The sequence below is a fragment of the Callorhinus ursinus genome, unplaced genomic scaffold, assembly GCF_003265705.2.
Source record: "Callorhinus ursinus isolate GAN/ISIS: 27379988/994484 unplaced genomic scaffold, GSC_fseal_2.0 scaffold1, whole genome shotgun sequence".
In the NCBI taxonomy this organism is placed as follows: Eukaryota; Metazoa; Chordata; class Mammalia; order Carnivora; family Otariidae; genus Callorhinus; species Callorhinus ursinus.
The window spans coordinates 125,710,976-125,730,584 of NW_027397063.1; the positions used below are offsets into that span (position 1 = coordinate 125,710,976).

General features: G+C 38.7%; 1 protein-coding gene across 8 annotated transcripts in view; it reads left to right on the forward strand.

Moving 5' to 3' along the window:
• KAT2B (lysine acetyltransferase 2B) overlaps positions 1-19,089 on the forward strand; it is a 98,537-nt gene extending 79,448 nt beyond the window's left edge. For 6 of the 8 annotated variants that reach the window (XM_073900757.1, XM_073900762.1, XM_025882889.2 and 3 more), the window contains 7 exons: positions 2,284-2,394; positions 5,243-5,386; positions 10,331-10,445; positions 11,891-11,927; positions 12,155-12,218; positions 12,317-12,401; positions 17,018-19,089. In XM_073900757.1, the coding sequence (XP_073756858.1) occupies positions 2,284-2,394; positions 5,243-5,386; positions 10,331-10,445; positions 11,891-11,927; positions 12,155-12,218; positions 12,317-12,401; positions 17,018-17,211 (750 nt within the window). In that variant the 3' untranslated portion in view covers positions 17,212-19,089. Of the gene's footprint in view, positions 1-2,283; positions 2,395-5,242; positions 5,387-8,430; positions 8,869-10,330; positions 10,446-11,890; positions 11,928-12,154; positions 12,219-12,316; positions 12,402-17,017 lie in introns of those variants that run through there. The other 2 variants (XM_073900767.1, XM_073900775.1) reach the window with 2 other exon arrangements.
• The last annotated feature ends 520 nt before the right edge of the window (positions 19,090-19,609 follow it).

Here is a 19,609-nt window from a genome sequence, read left to right on the forward strand (position 1 = left end):
ATCTTAAAGACTTTATCTGTAATTTTTTTTTTTAAAGAGAAAGAGGGAGAGAGAGGACGAGGGGAGGGTGAGAGAGAGAATCTTTTTTTAATATTTTTAAAAAGATTTTATTTGAGAGAGAGAGAGAGCGCACAAGAGGGGGGAGTGGGAGAGGGAGAAGTGGACTCCCCGCTGAGCAGGGAGCCGGATGTGGGACTCGATCCCAGGACTCCAGGATCATGACCTGAGCCGAAGGCAGTTGCTTAACCAACTGAGCCACCCAGGCGCCTGGAGAGAGAATCTTAAGCAGGGTTCATGCCCAGTATGTAGCCCATCATAGGGCTGGATCACACAACCCTCAGATCATGACCTAAGCTGAAATCAAGAGTCGGACACTTAGCTGACTGAGCCACCGAGGTGCCCTGTCTTTTTCTGTATTAAAGATACAAATACATCACTCTATGCTAACATTACACAATAGAAATATACTTTGAGTCTCAAATGCAAGCCACGCATATAATTTTAAATTTTCTAGTAGCCATATTTTAAAAAGTAAAAAGAAACAGGTGAAATTAATTTTGATATTTTTTATTTAACCTAGTATGTCCAAAATAGTGTCATTTCAACATGTGATAAGGATGAAATGTTATTATTGAATTGTTTTTCTTTTCCCTGATGTGTATTTTACACACGTACATTTTAGTTTAGGCTAGTCACATTTCAGTTGCTCAAAAACCACATGTGGCTACTGGCTACTATATTGAACAGCACAGCTCTATACTGTTATTATGCATTTATGTCTTTATCTTCCCCATTTTACCATCTTCTCTTCAAGGAGAGAGACATTTCGTTCCTCTTTTTATCCTAGTTTTATTGAAACTTAGAATATATTAGTATTGTAAAATGTTTAGGATAAGCTAAAATGTCCTTGGGTAACTTCAGTGGAAGAATAACTTCCAGAAGAATGAGGTTGTAATACTGTTCTCCGATTTACTGAACAGACCATTCTCTAATTATTATGCTTGGTCCTTCCATGCTTTAGGACATTGTTATACAGGAGAAAGCCCAGAAAAGAGTGATTAGATTAAGAAGGGGTCTTCCAAATCGTGCCTTTTAAGGAACGATGGAAACCTCAATGATATTTCAGATGGGGTTTGGGAGGTAAGGATGGGCATGAGAGGGTATGGTCTTTAAAGGCTTGAAGAGTTAAGAACAGGAATGAGTCATTGTTACTCTAAGAGTAGAACTAAGGTCAACAAGTAGAAATAACGAGGGATCAGATCTCAGGTAAACTTAGGAAGAACTTCCCAACCATAACAATACCTGAGAATGAACTGGTCTATCTAAGGACCAAGGGATCACTCTATACTGGAAGAGGTTTCTAACAGCTCACCTTTGTAGGATAGATGGCAGAAGACTTCTAGCATCACCTGGGATAGAGAGTTAGACCAAATGGTTTTCCAAAGATCCTTCTCCCCCTCTGCTACTGCAGTTGCATGAGACCATACCTGTAAGCACATTTGAGTTCCTTAGAAAAGTTTGTCACCAAATTCTAAAAGGTATTTGTGTCTGGATGCTTGGATTTACTTTCACCTCTTTTAATGAGGTTCTAAAACTTTAAATTTATAGATTTTCTCTAAGCTTTATACACTACTGAAAAACCTGGTACTTGCATTTTTTTTCATATTTTAATCATTAATTTATTCAACATTGTTCGCTGTCTTTAGTTTACTTCCATATATCCTCTGGCTCACTCAGAGATTCTGGATTTCTTAGACCTTGCTTGGGATGGCCTGATAAGACTAAGATGAAAATCCTGTGTATGTGATATGATACATTTCTTTGGAGGGGTTGCTGATTTGTATACATTCAGGAAACACTTGAGTTAATATTCTAGTAAAGATTAGCACTTTTCATTTACATTGCTCTTTGCATCTCAGGTTCTCAAATACTTTAAAGATAAGCAGAAATCATAATCAAGTTAACTCCCCAAACTTCTTTGTTAATATTCAGCAAATACTCTTTAGGATTGAACCAGCAGCTTGTAGCCTTGGTGTGTTACTTCCAAAGAACCAGAAACTTGTATTTTAAAATGATGATTATATCTCAATTCAAGGATTTTGAATTTTTTGGTTTTGTAGGTCATTTTCAAAGTTCAGAAATGCATGAAAGGGTGTTAGTATTATATTGGTAAGATATATCAAAGTACCAACTTCTAAATTTGTCAACATTTCCCAGTGAATTTGTAGGAATGTGTTTTCTCCAGAACCTAATATATTTATCTCTATACTAACTTCCACATAGGGCTATGGAACGCACCTGATGAATCACTTGAAAGAATATCATATAAAACATGATATCCTGAACTTCCTCACGTATGCAGATGAATATGCAATTGGTTATTTCAAGAAACAGGTAAGTTTTTCACTGTGCAACTCTGTTCTGTCATTTCTTTTCTTTATATATACTCAGGTAGCCTTCATCCAATCCAAGGAAGTTTTTCCCCTGGCATTTTCTACTTGAAAGAAGGACATACATTTATTTTTTAATCCTTAGGCCAGGACTAAACTTCAGACTGTAGTAGAGGGTATGACCAGCACATAGTAAGTACTAAAGAAATATTTGTTGAGTGAATGAACGAATGCCATCTATAAATGAAGTATAATATTGCATCCTGGAATTCTAAAATATGGTATCCCCAGGCTAAGGAGAAATTCCCAGGGCTGGGTGAGTAGAGTTCTCCGTGAATAAGAGAAATAGATTCAGTCTCTGGAAAGCCTCCATTTATGACAGCAGAAAGAAAATGATGAAGTTTATGAAGGGCTCCTGACGATCCTTCTTCAGCAGCACACAGCAGGCTAGGAGCTTGGCTGCCATCTTGGTCCTTTCCTATCCGAAGTTTTCAGCTCAGTTTTTTAAGGAGCTTTTTATTCTCAGTTTTCAGCTCAGCTTTTTCTTCTTTGGCTGCGTATTTTTTTAAATAGTGCTTTATAATTCCAAGTAATATAAAGTTATTGTAGAAATTTTGGAAGACATAGTAAAGCAGAATGAAGAAAATTCATTTGTAATTCTACCATCCAAAGAGATTTACTGTTAATGTTTTGATATGTACCCTTCTAATAATTGTTCTGTGTATGTGTTCATGTGTACATATGTATATAAATATATTTGGCTCATATTATATGTAATTGAATTACTTGCCCCTTTCACTTAATATATTCTGATTATTGTTTACATAACTTTTGATGGTTCTCTGAAATTTTATGGTATATTTAGAAAATAATTCATTAAACCAATACCACATCTTTAGGACATTCGGTCTTTCTTGTGTGTAAGCATACATTTATAAGTATGTGTTTGTATGTATGTTGCCCTCATCTATGGTAAGTTTCCTTAGGATAAATGTCCAGAAAGAGTTGTTTCCAGATATATCTAAGGCTTTTGTTATGCATTGCCAAATACTGTAACAATTTCTATTGTCAGCAATATGTAAGGGGGTTCAGGAAAAGGTTTTATAATTGAGAAATATATTTTTTACTCCTTCCCTAAATAATAAATTGTGTATGTTTGCATTTATTTAATCATTGTGAAGTTTGATGTATTTTTTCTTATTCATTGACCCTTTGTATTTCTTATTCTGTTTTTGAATTGCCAATTCATTGTATTTTGCCTCTTTTTCTACTAAAATATTTATTTTCGCATTGATTTATGAGGACTCTTTGTATATGAGGATATTAACCTTTTATTTTATGATTTTTCTCCCATTGTCAGTTGTTTCAGCATTCCTTATGACTTGATGTACAGATTCTTAAAGATTTCATTACATAAAATCTATTAACTTCTTTTTGTATTAGTCTCATGTGTTTAGAGAGCTTTTCCTCCTCTGATGTCAGGTAGCTATCTCCTATTTTGTTTTCTTATTCTTTGGGACGTGTCTGTGACTTTTATAATAAAACTCACTTGGGAGAACTCAGTGGGATTGTTAACTGAAGGCTTGAGTGTCAGCTTTCTTAGGCTACAGCTGCATTGCAGATCTTGAAATACGGTTCTTAAATGACTTTTCTGTAGTCCTCTTTGAGGATGATGGCAATGATTGCTTGGAAAATAAGTTTTTGCTGAAAGGGCAGCAGGACACTGCTGGAGATCTGAATTCCAAATAATTTACTGCAAAGAACTGAAATAGGCATTGTAAGGAAAATTATGTTTATAATATAAATACATGAATATATATCCTGTAGCACTAAGTTATTGCAGATTAAAGTATATAAATGAATATATTGTAAATAAATGCCATTGACACAACTACACATTATGATGGTCTGGAAGTTTTTGCCTATACAGTAGGGGTTTCATTTCCTCAACATCAAAGTTTTTGGGGCACCTGGATGGCTCAGTCGGTTAAGCGTCTGCTCAGGTTGGGATCTTAGGGTCCTGGGATCAAGCCCCATGTTGGGCTCCCTGCTCAGTGGGGAGTCTGCTTCTCTCTCTCCTTCTGCCCCTCCTAACCCCCTACTTGTGCTCTCTTTCTCTCTCTCTCAAATAAATAAAATCTAAAAAAAAAAAAAAAAAGGTAGTAAGTAATTAAGTAATCTCTATACCCAGTGTGGGGCTCGAACTCACAACCCCAAGATCAAGAGCCTCATGCTCCAGGGTTCCTGGGTGGCACAGTTGGATAAGCATCCGACTCTCGGTTTCAGCTCAGGATGTGATCTCAGGGTTGTGAGATCGAGCCCTTCATTGGGCTGTGCACTCAGCATGGAGACTGCTTTGGTTTCTCGCTCTCACTCTGCTCCTCCCCCCGCCGCTCTCTCTCTCTCAAATAAAGAAAATCTTAAAAAAAAAAAAGAGTCACAGATGGTTACATGCTGTACTGACTGAGACAGGCACCTCTAATTACTATATTTTTTGATATGCTTTTCTTTCAGAACTTAGATCGATTTTTGATTTGTTGAGAATCTTGGGGTCCCCTCCCCAGTTTGGGAGAAATTGTTCAATTTAATATAAAATTCAACCTTATATTCTGTTAAAAACCATTTAGTATAATTTGTGTTTTACTCGGATTATTTTTTTATGTTGTCTTGCTTCCTGTTTGCAGTTTGATTTTTGATGTTTTTGAACCCCACAGAGGGGTTTCATGCTAATCCTTTTCCAGGATAATATGATGAGAACTTGAAAAAAGTGTATCTTGCTGCCTACCACACAGTTTGCACTCAGTGGATATTTGTTGCACAATGGCCATATGAATGAATTATTTGCTTTGCAGGGTTTCTCCAAAGAAATTAAAATACCTAAAACCAAATATGTTGGCTACATTAAAGATTATGAAGGGGCCACTTTAATGGGATGTGAGCTAAATCCACGGATCCCATACACAGAATTTTCTGTCATCATTAAGAAGCAAAAGGAGGTAAGCATGTGACTGACTCCTATTCCTTCCATACAGGCTGGTCTTCTTTGGGTGAGTTGCATATCTCTGGGCTCTGTGTGGATGGCTCTACTGGATAGCATCATAATTTCAGTTTGCTATGGTTTGTATAGATTTCTTCTTTGATGGTATGCTTGATCTGTTTCCTCTCTAGGTACCATTCCTAAGAGGGTCAACACTTGTTAAACTGGTGTAAAATACAAAACTTCTAAAACACGACACCTTCACCTTCAAGGCCTTTTACTTTCTAGCCTCATGTACCCCTTCCCAAACTTACTTCTTTGCTTATCTAAACTCTTCTCTAAAAGCCATTACTGATGCGTTAAGCCTCTAGCTTGGTGTCTTTATCCATTTCCCACCTCACTCTCCCAATACACAGTACAAATAGGCCCACTTTGGCCCGTGTTCAGTTTCTTCTTTGAACTTCACTAGCGCTAGTTTGATCCACTTATTTGAATTTTTGTTATTCATCATCTTACGTGGGCATTTATCTTAGCATGTATCCATCTCTCCTTTTAACATTGCACCTTCCGAAGGTCTGGACTTCTAGGAATTCAGTGATTTGTTACCTCATTTTGGGGTGAGGTCTTTTATACATATGAACTAAAAGAGAAACAGTGAGAGGAAAGGTTGATAGATTTGACTACATAGTAATTTTACATTTGTCCAAGACAGAAAAAAATACCATAAAAAAAGCATAATTGGGAAGTGTGCATTTATTAAATGAACAAATTTTATGTTAAGCCCAGGATCACCTCCTCACTCCCCCTAGTTCCTTGGAGTTCAAAAATGGGCTTTGTGGATGTGTCATCCCTCATCATTTCCATTTTATACTTCTGTTACTTATTCTAGTGCACTTTTTTTTTCTAGCAAGTAACTAAAAAAGGCATCTGTCTTAAACCCCGTCTTTGTTTTCTGGTTTCTACTAATGTCCCTTAATCCCACTTGTTTGTTTGACATCATCAGTTGTTTGTCAGACATCATCAACATAACAGACATAAAACTCCTTACACAGTGTCTGGTGCATAGTAGGTGCTCAATAAATATTTTTCTTTTTTACTTAAAGTGGGTCAGGCTTGTTCTTATGAATGTGGATGAAAGGCTTTTTTTTTTTTAGAAAATAAAAACAACCTTTGTTGTTTCTCGCTCAGAGATGCCAGCCTTAGAGAGAATTCCAAATAGGGTACTTGGAGAGTTAATAAAAGCACAGCAGGCCCCTCTCTCTGTCTCTTTCTAAAGAGCTAGCTTTCTTCATTGTTCTCTTTGGGCTCTAATGAGCAGGTCTGTATTCAGCAGCTCCGTGTTCAGCATGAGGGGCTGCTGGCCAGCTAGAGCCATCACCAGGCAGTCAGCTGCCCGTCCCTCCTTCCTCCTCTGAGGAGCACCCATGCATCTCTGGTGAAAGCAGAGAGCAGGAGTCCCCTGCAGATTCGCCTTGTCCGGGTCTGTTGGCTCTTAATGCGGACAGGGGAAAGCCATAAGCACAGAGCTAGCCAAAGCAGTCAGTTGGTTAGAAGACAGTGCTCCCTCCCCTTTCTTTTTCTCCTCCCCTCTTGGATCTCATCTCCCTCTCACCTCACCTTCCCTGTTTGCCTCCAGCCTTCTCTTAACACATGCCACTGAGTGGATGATGCGGGCTGGGAGCTGTTAACCTAGGTTCTTTCAAAGAGACCTGAAGTCACCATAATAAAATACTGGATTCGCGTAGTATCTTCTTCCACAGAATTCAAATGATTTTCGCAAGTATTTTCCTTCCAACTTTTGAAAACCCCCTTGCAGAAGACAGGGACTAATGGTAGTAGCAAAGTTTTAAGTAGATGGAAGGCTTTCCTGGCCCCTGAAAGCATGCAAGAGCAGAATTAAGTTGTGGTTGTGTCTAGTGGAGATGGAGAGAGCAAGCCAGTGCAGTTGGACAGGGGAGAAGAGTAGGAGTTGAGGGTTGTGAGTGTTGACTCCAAGGGGAAGGTGAGATCCGTAGGGGCCTAGCATCATCGGAGGTATCTTTGTGGGAAATAATGTTTGAACTCTTTTGAGCCTGCTGAATCCCATCAGCATGAGCAAAGATTCAGAGTCCAGCATAAGTAGATTCATGGGCACATGAACAGTGAGGACCATAGGTGTGCTGGTGATAAAAGCCACTATTTGAGAAAGTGTGACTAGGTCATGAGCCGGCAGAGTTGAGTGTATATATGCACGTGTGCGTGTGTGTATGGGGAGGTGGAGCTGGGATGTAGGGATACGTCTCAAATCTTCATCCAAGTGTGAGACAACAAGGGAAAGTAAGGGTGACACCAACCAATGAGATTTCTTTGTAAGAACACTTGCTAAGACTTGGTGGCATATTAGAGATGGGGGAGTTCCCCCAAATCTTATGTTTGGGGAGACTAAAACTGAAGGGATGGAATGGGAGAAGGATTTGAGGAGAGAATGATGATGACATGGGGGAGAAGTGGAGACATTTTCAAGGGAGGTGAAGAGAAAAGACTGAAACAGAAGTATAGTGTCTCCTTTCTCCAAAGCAACCCTTGGAGGCACAGAGGGGTTAAGAAACCCTCTACTGTCATTACGGAGTCACTCACCAGGACCCCGCTACCCTCAAGGTGCTACACAAGGGGTGTGGAAGCCACCTGGGTGGGTTATCACATCTGAGAATATCCTTGATAAAGAGAAAAAGTTTTAAAATTATATTTGAAATTATGTTTTCTGAAGGTGTTTATTTAAGAGAGTACCATTGTGATTCTCTCTTAAAAAGACTTAGACTGGGGTGGGTACCTGGCTGGCTCAGTCAGAAGAGCATCTGACTCTTGATCTTGGGGTTGTGTGAGCCCCACATTGGGTGTAGAGATTACTTAGATAAATTAAAAAACTTAAAAAAAAAAAAAAAGGCTTACACTCAGGGCGCCTGGCTGGCTCAGTCAGAGGAGCATGTGACCCTTGATCTTGGGGTTGTAAATTCGAGCCCCATGTTGGGTATAGAGATTACTTAAAAATAAAAATTTTTTTTAAAATTTATTTATTTATTTTAGAGAGAGAGCATGAGTGCGTGGAGGGGCAGAGCTAGAGAAACTCAAGCACATTCCCCACTGAGCCGGATGCCTTGCGGGGCTGGATCCCACAACCTTGAGTTTACTACCTGAGCTGAAATCACTAGTGGAACGTTTAATCGACTGAGCCACCCAGGCGCCCCAAAAACTCTTAAAAAAAATAAAAATAAAAATATTTAGACTCATAAATAAACAAGAGGGAGAGCATCCATCTAGATCTATCCTGTCCAAAGTGACAGCCACTAGCTACATATGGCTTCTGAGTGCTTGGTATGTGGCTAGTTGAAATTGAGATGCACTGTAAGTATAAAATACACTCCGATTTTGAAGACCTGTTAGGAATAAAAGAATGTAAAATATCTCATACATGTTTTTTCTATGATTATGTGCTGCAGTGATAATATTTTGGATATATTGAATTAAATAAAAATATATTGTTAAAATCCAATTTTACCTGTTACTTTTTACTGTAAGAAATGTGGCTGCTGGAACATGGGGGTGGGGTGGCTCAGGTCATGCATGATCTCAGGGTCCTGGGATCCAGCCCCCGATTCTGGGTTTCCTATTCAGTGGGGGGAGTCTGCTTCTCCCTCTGCCCCTCCTTACTGCTTGTGTGCTCTCTCTCTCTTTCTTCTCTCCCTCTCAAATAAATAAATAAGATCTTAAAAAAAATTTACATGAGCTGATTGCATTATATTTCTGTTGCACAGCAGTGAACTGGATTTACCAGGCATATACTTTCACTAGTCCCATTCACCTTATGAAGTTCTTTGTTTAATTGTCAAGATGAAAATGCATTCATGCTGGAGCATTTACCAATGATATGTTTGAGATCAAGCTGTTAGGACCTGGAATTTTTTGTTTTCCTTTGTGAATTCAATTAATGACTGCGACTGTGTTTTTGTTTTTCAAATTTTTATTGAAATTCTAGCTAACATATAGTGTAACATAGAATTTAGTGATTCATCATTTACATATAACACCCAGCTCTCATCACATGCCCTCCTTAATGCCCATCACCCATTTAGCCCATCCCCTGTCCACCCCCCTCCAGCAACTCTCAGTTTGTTCTCTACTGTTAAAATTCTCTTATGGTTTGTTTCCCCCTCCCCTCTTTTTCCCCCCTGTTTTGTTTTTTCTTTTCCAAAATCATTTATGACATAGTTAATTTTGGGATGGCTATTTTTAATTAATTTTTTTTCTTTTTTTAAATGGGAAACTGCACTGCTTTGGAAATAGTTGACATCAGTACATTAGGAACTATTCTACAAAACAAACACCTCTCAGAATTCCCTAATCCATCCTGGTTGCTGACACCAGGGGGTGTGTCGCCTCAACAATTTGGAGCTGCTTTTTTGATGCAAACAGTATAGGTTAGGGCTCAAGCCTTGAAAATTTTGAGTAATAATGTCATCCTTCCCAGCAAGGGGGGAGGTGGGGAGTGACACTTTCTGAGGCCTGCTTAAGAGCCCTCCAGTCGGAAGGGAACATTTAGTTCCTAGTCAGGGGATGTGAAGAGGTCCGGATGCTGGGGCTGGGCTGCGTAGCTGATCAGCTCCGGCAGAGGCTCCTCAGAGAAATAGGGCAGAATAATTGGCTCCTTTGTGAAAGAGGACAGCGGGCCCCAAGGGCAGTGTGTTCTCTCAATATTGGCTTTTTGGATGGCAGGGGACAAGTATTCAAAGACGGTTGTGTGAATGCCCCTGGAGGTGTATGGTGTAATAGAACGTTTTCAGGTCTTCCCTGTTCCAATAGCATTCACCCTCTCTCCCTTTTTGTGTCCCGAAGACTTTATTTAGGAGACCGACTTCTTAGGTTGACTGACGTAATCTGTAGCCACAGACTTCTGGCACTAAACACATTTTCTTTCTGTGCTTTACAGATCATTAAAAAGCTGATAGAAAGAAAACAAGCCCAGATTCGAAAAGTATACCCTGGACTTTCATGTTTTAAAGATGGAGTTCGGCAGATTCCAATAGAAAGCATTCCTGGAATTAGTATGTATAGATCTTCTTTTAAGAGCAGAATCTTTTAGTATTGCCATGCGATGTGTTTGAAACGGTTGTCAGAGTGCAGTGATTTGGAAAGCTTTTTGCCTTGCCTGTCTCCATTTGTGGTGTCTGTAATCTTAAGAAGGGAGCAGATGCTTTCCCTTTGTCTTTTCTCTACTTCTCAGTGCAAACAAATCAAGGAGAACTTAGATGACCCCTTCTTAGAGCTGTTCATATCCATCATTTATTGAGAGAGTACCGTTTATAGCACGGGGAAATTCTACTTTTACGAATGGGGAAATTGAGTCTCAGAGTGGTTAAGTCCTTTGACCTCAACTAGCACATGGCCAGTAACTGTCAGAATTAGAAGCAGTGGATACTGATCTGCAAACTTGTTGGTGTTCGCACCCTTGCTCATGCTGTCATGATTGCAACCTGCACAGGGGTGTGCTTGGCCAAATTTGTCTCTCCAAATTTCTAAAAAATATGATTGGAAAACATAATTTGTTTCAAGTTCCTTATTTTAGAGTAGTTTTCCCAAGGGTTCTTATCTGTGAATGTTAGAGATGAATCGTCTTGGGTGAAAACATACAAAATAGCTGTTTTTGTAGATTGAAAGCTATCGAATAGCCACGCTTTTGTTCAGTTCAAATCCAGGATCTTCTAGTATATTGAAGATTTAATACACAACACAAAATCAAACAAACCACAGTTCTCCAGAAAAAAATAAGACCTTATTAGGGCAAGATACATTCCTTTGATACAGTAGCTACCCTGTAGCAGAACTTACTTTTACTTCTAGACTTAGAAATTTCACTTCCCTTGTGCCAGGCATTCTTCTGTTTTTTTACATACATCAGCTAATTTCAAAAGCGATAATAACACCTAATTTTTAGAGTTCTGTTTTATAGATTGATAAGTTACTTAACCTCTCTAACTTATCTAGGATAAGTTAGCTTTTAAGGAGAGAGCAAGAAATCAAATCCAGGTCTGTTGGACTTGAGGCTGTGTTTTCTTTCTGCTGCAGTAACCATCTTGTATTACAAGCAGGGTCTTTGCCAAATAAAATAGAGACCAGGACAAAGTTTGTTCTAACCTAAAATAACAGCTTAACTCTTTCACGTGATGATTAGCAAAATATGTGATTTAGAGTTCAAAATGCACATATGCTCCCAGTACTGGGCATATTTATTTTTTATGCTTTCCTGAAAAGTCGGAGTTCCTGCTTTAGAAAGCACTAACATAAAGAGGTGTTGGCCTTCTTGGAAATGTTTCATGCTGTTAGCTGTAGAAGGAAGTAACTAATTGCAGTTGATTTCTGTCTCTGCCCAGAAATAGACTTTTATTGAGGCATGCTTGTAATTTATTTCCTCTTTGATAAGTATTAATTTTGTTACTCTCCCTTGACCAAAAGCAGTTCTCATTCAGTGTTTAATTTCGTTGACATATAGGAGAGACAGGCTGGAAGCCAAGTGGAAAAGAGAAAAGGTAAGTAGGACCGGGGAGAGGATATTAATGGAAGTAAGTTTTCTTTCTTCCCAGCAACTTAGGAGGAAGTGGGCAAACTGCTTGTAATCACCCATTCAATTTTCATAAAAAAATTCTGGTTTGGCTCCTATTTTAGGTTTTTGTAAAAATAAGCGGAATAGGAATCCCCTGGCAAGAGGGCAAAAAACTAATCATTGTTCCCTGTTGTTTCCTCCTTTCCTTTCAAGTAAAGAGCCCAAAGACCCTGACCAGCTTTACAGCACGCTCAAGAGCATCCTTCAGCAGGTGAAGGTGGGTGTTTTCTTTTCATTCACCTCATGCAGATATTTTGAAATGATTTCCCACATGGAATTTCCATATTAGATACCTTACTTTTTTCTTTACTCAAGAGCCATCAAAGCGCTTGGCCCTTCATGGAACCTGTGAAGAGAACAGAAGCTCCGGGATATTATGAAGTTATAAGGTTCCCCATGGGTAATGCCATTAACATTTTCTAAGTATAGATTTAACACTCTGGATGGCGGTGTGGGGGACACATGGTTGCTGAGGTTGATTTGTACTCTTCTGTTGTAGGGTAGGGTGTGTGTGGTGGGTGGTGGGATTCCCTGCACCCGCGGAGGGCCAGTGATAGAGAGCAGAGTAATAAAGGACAGGTGGGTGGCCGAGTCACGTTAGACACTCCTGCACCTTTAAGAGCTGCCTGCCTCCTGCACCGGATGCAGAGAGCCCAGCTGGGGAACTGCACCCAGCGCTAGATGTGAAAGCTGGCTGTTGGGACATAACCTTGTTTCTATTCTACACGTGGAAAACTCTGGTTTGGTTGCACATGGACAACTTCAGGTTGTCCTCTTGATGTATTTTGAGCCTTTTGAGAATTTTTGAAAGCGACGCAAAGGACATTGGATTAAGGCCGCTTGCTAGCAGAAGGAGAAATTCTAGGAACGTAGTTCTCGATTTTTCCACGCTCTCGATGGATACTATTAGTGTCACTATCTATACTCCCTTTAAAAGCTTTGTTCCACATCCAGTACCAGACAAACAAAAAATGCTTTGGAAATGTCGAATTGTGGAATTTGTTGCTGTGCGTACACCATGCTAAAATGATTAATTGAACCAACTGAGAATCCAATTAAACTAATTTGGCATTGTGTAGATGACAGACAGCTAGCTGAAATGTTTTCAGTCGGTTGTGTGGCCGTTGTTTTGGAGACAGCCTGTGTCTTCTGTCCCTTTCCTACCTGCAGTCTGTTCCTGGTTCTAAGAAGGTAGTAAAATAGGAAAGGAAGAATGAAAGGTATTCATTAGTTCCCTGATGAAAGAGTTATTTGTAGGTGTTTTCTGTAGCGTTGATTTTCACATGAATGTTCTATATAGTCATTGTAATGATTTTGGTAGTCTGTCCTCTTTAATGCGGACCTACATCCGTATGCTTTTCTTTCTCTTTTCTCTGCCTTGCTTCTCTGTATCTTAGTTATGAAAACCAAAGTGTGAGGGTTGAGTTAGTCTAGAATTCTGAACAGAAGCATGTTTGGGGAATCAGTATTCTCTTTTCTTTTTTAAGTTTTTTTTTAAAGGTCTTATTTTTAAGTAATCTCTATACCCAATGTGTGGCTCGAACTCACAGCCCTGAGATCAGGGATCACATGCCCTGCTGACTGAGCTGGTCACATGCCCGTCAGTATTTTCCATCCTGTAAAAAATATGTTAAAATCCTTTATGCCCATTTCCAAACTTAAAGTTAACTGACCTTTGCATCCTCATCGCCTGGACTGTCTCAACTCCCTTTATGAAACCCTCATGGGAGGTAGTATGAGTTTGGGGAGAATAATTATCTTTCAGCCCTGCTTATGTATGCTCTGAAAACCTGCAATAGTAGGTCTAGAAGGTCCCATCTGTCATAGCCTACTCTCAGCCTGCTTTCTCAAAGTGTTTTGCTTGGTCCAGGCTGAGAAGGGTATGAGCCTCTCCAGTTGGATCACCACCTGTGTGCATAGCTGACTGCTCCTGAGGGGAATATTGGCCCCGTTGAACAAGACCAGTGGCGGATGGAGGTGTGTTCTAGACAAAGTTATGAAAATAGTGAATGGTGCTCTTTAGGGGAGCAATAATATTTTTCTTAGGGTGCCTTTAGGTGCTGAGTGAAAGATGTAGTCTTGACCCTAAGATGGTCATTTTTTTTTTTTTTTTTTTTTTTGGTTAAAGATTTTATTTATTTGACAGAGAGAGACACAGCGAGAGCAGGAACACAAGCAGGGGGAGTGGGAGAGGGAGAAGCAGGCCTCCCGCTGAGCAGGGAGCCTGATGCAGGGCTTGATCCCAGGACCCTGGGACCATGACCTGAGCCGAAGGCAGACGCTTAACGACTGAGCCACCCAGGCGCCCCAGATGGTCATGTTTTTGAGGACAAGCCTGACAAATCAGTAGTTTTACTTTCCCCCATTATTGCCTTCTCGGCTTTTTCTAAAAACGTTTCTTTTCTTTCCCTTGTGCTCTCAAAAACTCTTTTTCTATGAATGAGGTCCAACCTGTGTCTTTTAGGGAATCTCAGAAAATCATCTGAGTAGTCTGGCCCAAACATGTCTTCTTACCATGGGTGCATTGCTGGGCAGCATTTTCCTATTTCCTTAGAACTCCCCAGTTGGGGGGAGGGATGAAAATGGAATAATTTAATGTTTTCTCCATATGTGGTATCACTGATATTTAATCACCTTCTTTTTTAACCCATGCCATTTGGTCAAGTAAGCCTCTAATAAAGTTAGAGGAAGAAAGATGTTATTTATTTATTTACTTTAAAGATTTGATTCATTTGACAGAGAGAGCGAGCGAGTGCACAAGCAGGGGGAGTGGCAGGCAGAGGGAGAGGGAGAAGCAGACTCCCCACTGAGCAGAGAGCCTGATGCAGGGCTCTCTTGAGCCCAAGGCAGATGCTTAACTGACTGAGCCACCAAGGCACCCGAAAGATGTTATTTATAACTTAAGAATAGAATAGAAATATAGAAAGGAAATATGGAGAATTGGTTGTAATTATTCTGGAAGATCCAAACACTTCTATGACTGTCATTTTGTTTCTGCTGTATTTTAGGCTCTCCCCATCTCTTCTTACCTCCTTTCTTCCAAATAATAGTTTGAAAGCTTTGGGATAAACTTCTTTGTGCCATGTTTCATTCTCCCCCCGCCCCCCCCCCCCCCTTTTTGGTTAATACAACTCTTCCTTCTAAAACATAAGCACTATATTGGGCGGCATATCTTAAGTGGTAGACATTTAGGTGGTAAGGTGAACATCTAACTTTACCTGGAGAGGCACAATTAATTTCATTGCTCTTTTTTCATTTAATGAGAGGACATCTTCATCTGCTCAGTCACACTCAGGTGAGACATCTAGTGGGGTATTTGCTGAGCCTTTATAAAGTACCTTAACACTTGCCAATTTTTCTCTCCTTCCAAACTGTTCTAGTTAGAGAAGAAAGAGATTTGAAAGTTGAACTCACAGATATGATGACACACCACTAACCAAGAGAAGCTTTAGTCAAAGGAAATAGGCAAAAGTACATATTTCCCATTTTTTCTTTGGTGTTTTGTGGTAGATTTAAGATTTTGATGCAAATGAATTCTCCCCATTTTTGGATGTTGCACATAAATTTATATATCTCACTAGCTGATGATCCCAGTGTATTTGGTTGTAAGTTTCTTTCCTTCTGGAAAATTTGATAATATAGTGGGAATTTGGCTTATTGGTAGAGGTATTTTTTTATAGCAATTTTGACTTATTTTTCCACGCACAGTTAATATAATTTTTAATGACAGAACCAGACTGAGACACAACTAGGGACCTATAAGTAGACAAATGTTAGCATCTTCTTTTTTTTTTTTAAAGATTTTATTTATTTTATTTTATTTTTTTTAAAGATTTATTGATTTGAGAGAGAGAGAGAGAGCGTGCATGCACAAGCCAGTGGAGGAGCAGAGGGAGAGGGAGAAGGAGAGAAACAGGCTCCCCACTGAGTGGGAAACCTGCTGGGGGCTTGATCCCAGGATCAAGCCCCTGAGCCAAAGTCAAGCGGCACCTGCTTAACCAACTGAGCCACCCCTATTTATTTGAGAGAGAGAGAGAGTGCACACGCGTGGAGGGAAGGGGTAGAGGAAGAGGGAGAGAGAATCTCAAGCAGGTTCCATGCTCAGCGCAGAGCCTGACGCAGGGCTCAATCCCAGGACCTTGAGGTCGTGACCTGAGCCAAAATCAAGAGTCAGACACTTAACGGACTGAACCACCCAGGTGCACTCAAATGTTAACGCCTTCTAATCTGCATAGGATTCTTTAAATCAGTTCTAAGAGTGAGGAGTAAACAAGCCCCATGGTATTCTTACAAGTTTAAATAAAGTGCTGTTTTCATTTGTAAAATAATATAACTTAAAGCAAGTAAATATATTAGGAAAATACTATTTTTAAAATAATCTCCCAAGGCTTACTTGCTTTAAAAAGAAATTATTGTTTGTGCTTTTTTTTTAATTGCCTGTGATTCTTATTTCATGGATGGAGCATGAAACTGAATTCATTTGAACCATTTTATATGCGAAGAGACTGGTGTATCTGTAGATTTATTTATGATCAGTTTTTCTACTTTAGTTCTGTCTCTATAGCACCAAAACAACTGTGAATTTAATGAAACAAACTCAGTCTTATTGTTTGGATTTAAGTAATGAAATGATTCAGACAAATGTTCCACCTGCTCTACACCGTGTAGATAGAGCCTCTTCTGTATAATTCTGAATGAATAGCTAACAGTACTTAGTTTATCGTACTTATCACTGCTAATCTACTTAGCTTCCTTGTGCTGAATAGGGGATTGGGCCAGATGACTAATAATGGTCCCTTCAGTGTGGAAATGCTGTGATTTTACACAAGAAGTCCTCACAACAGAAACAATATAAAATTTAAGAACTGTTTTCCTTGATCATGTCTCTTAAGCAAGGGCATTGGGATGGTAAAAATGTAGCCAGACTGATGACATAGATTTCTCTCCCTGTCTCCCTTTTGTCAGCTAGTGTTTAAAAGGAGTCAAAGATTGCTAATATTTTTTTTTCCTGTGCAGATCTGAAAACCATGAGCGAACGCCTCAAGAATAGGTACTACGTGTCTAAGAAATTATTCATGGCAGACTTACAGCGAGTCTTTACCAATTGCAAAGAGTACAACCCCCCTGAGAGTGAATACTACAAATGTGCCAATATCCTGGAGAAATTCTTCTTCAGTAAAATTAAGGAAGCTGGATTAATTGACAAGTGATTTTTTTTCCCCTCTGCTTCTTAGAAACTCATCAAGCGGTGTGCCTAAAGCAAGGTGGTTTAGTTTTATAAAGAATTGGACATAATGTATTGAAGATACTTGTAAATGTAATAATTAGCACTTTTGAAAAACAAACAGAAAACCTCCTCTTAGCTTTTCAGATATGTATTTAAATTGAAGTCATAGAACATTTTTATTTTATGGAATAGATTTTAATCTATTTACTACTATTAATGTACATTTTCTATGGCATGTCCATTAGCTGAATATTCAGTCATAGATGATCAGGGGTTTCCTCAACACCTGTGTATGAGGAAATTGCACATAGTACCAAGATTTGGGGGAATGCAGAAACTTTTCAAACCATGAATGTTTCCATTTTTTTCTAATGGAATGAGAGTTTATTTTTATTTTATTCTGAAGGACTTTAAGGAAGGGATACATGATAAAAAGCTTGTAAAAGGTGAAATATGCGATGTTTGAAGTCTCATTGTAGACTTTTTATATATATATTTTTAAAAACACTCATCTAGATGAGGTGCTTTGAGCAGTTCTGAAAAATGCAGTTCCAGAAAAGCAACTGCTTTGATTCCTAAGGAAGAAATTCTAAATAATGCACACTTTTTTATAAGCATCTGGATTTTTGATAATTCTATCTACCTACAATAAACTTGTGAGCACATAACCACTATTTTAATAATTATTTTCTCTACACGAATGTGTAATATTATATTTGACTTTGCTTATGCAGGCCATAAGTTCCAAAAGGCAATCTCCTGATGCACGAAGGCATACATTTAAAAACACTGGAGATTGAATCAACATGCTTTAATAAGAAAAGATGCATAATCTACATATGTATCAAATTTGGTGAATCCTTGTTCTAACAAATAGGGATTTTTTCCCTTTTCTATGATATTCACAACCCCACTGATAATGTATTATATGAACATTTTTCCTTTTGCATCTCCAGACTATATTCATTGTCTGAGGTGAATTAAATCACCAAGATTTGCTGTCAGTATTTTAACACCTGTATTGGAAGACAGACCCAGGGTAATATCCCACTAAAATCCATCATACAACCTTACTAACCTGTCTTGGGATTCCAGCTTAGTGCTTGGATTTATTTCCTGATTAACACTACATAGAGAAGTGGGACATCTGCCATCCTGACTCTGGGAGAACCAACTAATATCAAACAAATGAAGGCCATTTTGATGGTCTTTGACACTAATTTTTATGATACAAATTTATAAACTGATTTTTGTAAAGGACTAGGTTTTAAAAGTGTATTTAACTTGATGTTTTTTATCAGCATAAATGAATTAAAATGGTCATTAAATAGTTGTCAAAAACAGTTGCCAGAGATAATCTGCATGAAGGAAAAAAACTGCAAATGGCTGTTAAGTGGGAAGTATTGTTTTTAATATGTAAGAGATATTCAGAATGCTCACACTGAAAAATGCCTCAACTTTTGTAAGTATAAGAAACCACCTTGAGTGGCATCTAGATTTCTAATGAAGAATGATGATACAGTTTGGATTAAGTATCTTGGACTGGTTTTAAACAGTGCTTTGTCCTGAATCTGCCAAAGCATCTGTCCAGCTTGGTATCCTGTGAAAGTTTTTTATTTTCTGGGTAGACATTCTTATAGAGTATTGTCTTTAAAATCAGATTGTCTCTTCTATATTGAAAGCATTTTTATGTTTTCTAATTTAAAAATTAATATTTTCTTATAGATATTGTGCAATAAAGCTGAAGTAGGATGTGTGGTTTTTGCAAATGCTTTAACAGCAGATAAAATTTTACATTTGTAAAATTAATATATTGTACTGGTACAACATAGTTTTAAATTATATTTTAAAAGGCTCTCAATTTGGTGTTGTGTTTTCTTCTTCTAGCCTATTAAATTTAACAGGGCAAGTGTATGATCCGGTTGATGACCATTGACTATATCCATAATTCTTAGATTTTAGGCATTTTGTTGAAGATGTTTAGAATTGTTGCATTTGTTGGAAGTTTCATAAAACTTCACACCCACCGGTGGGAGAATTCCATGAGGACACACTTGAGGGTGTCTGGGTCTTGAGTGGTTCACTGCATCCTGCCCGCTGTCACTCATTAAACGAAGAAAAAAAAATCCTAGTGAAAGAAGAGTGTTAATTGGTTTAGAAATTAGACGGGTTTTCCACAGTTTTTCTTTGTGCATCTGTGAAATAGATGAAAGAAGAGACAGTTAAAAATACAGCTGATTCCTACACATCTCATGAGCTTGTTACTCAAAAGGCTGACTGCAGGAAAGAATACGGTATCCTCTTGGGGGTATGAGAGAACCCACCAAAGAACACCTTTTCTTTCTGAATCCTCAACCAACTGAGAAGTCAAAAGAATAAGG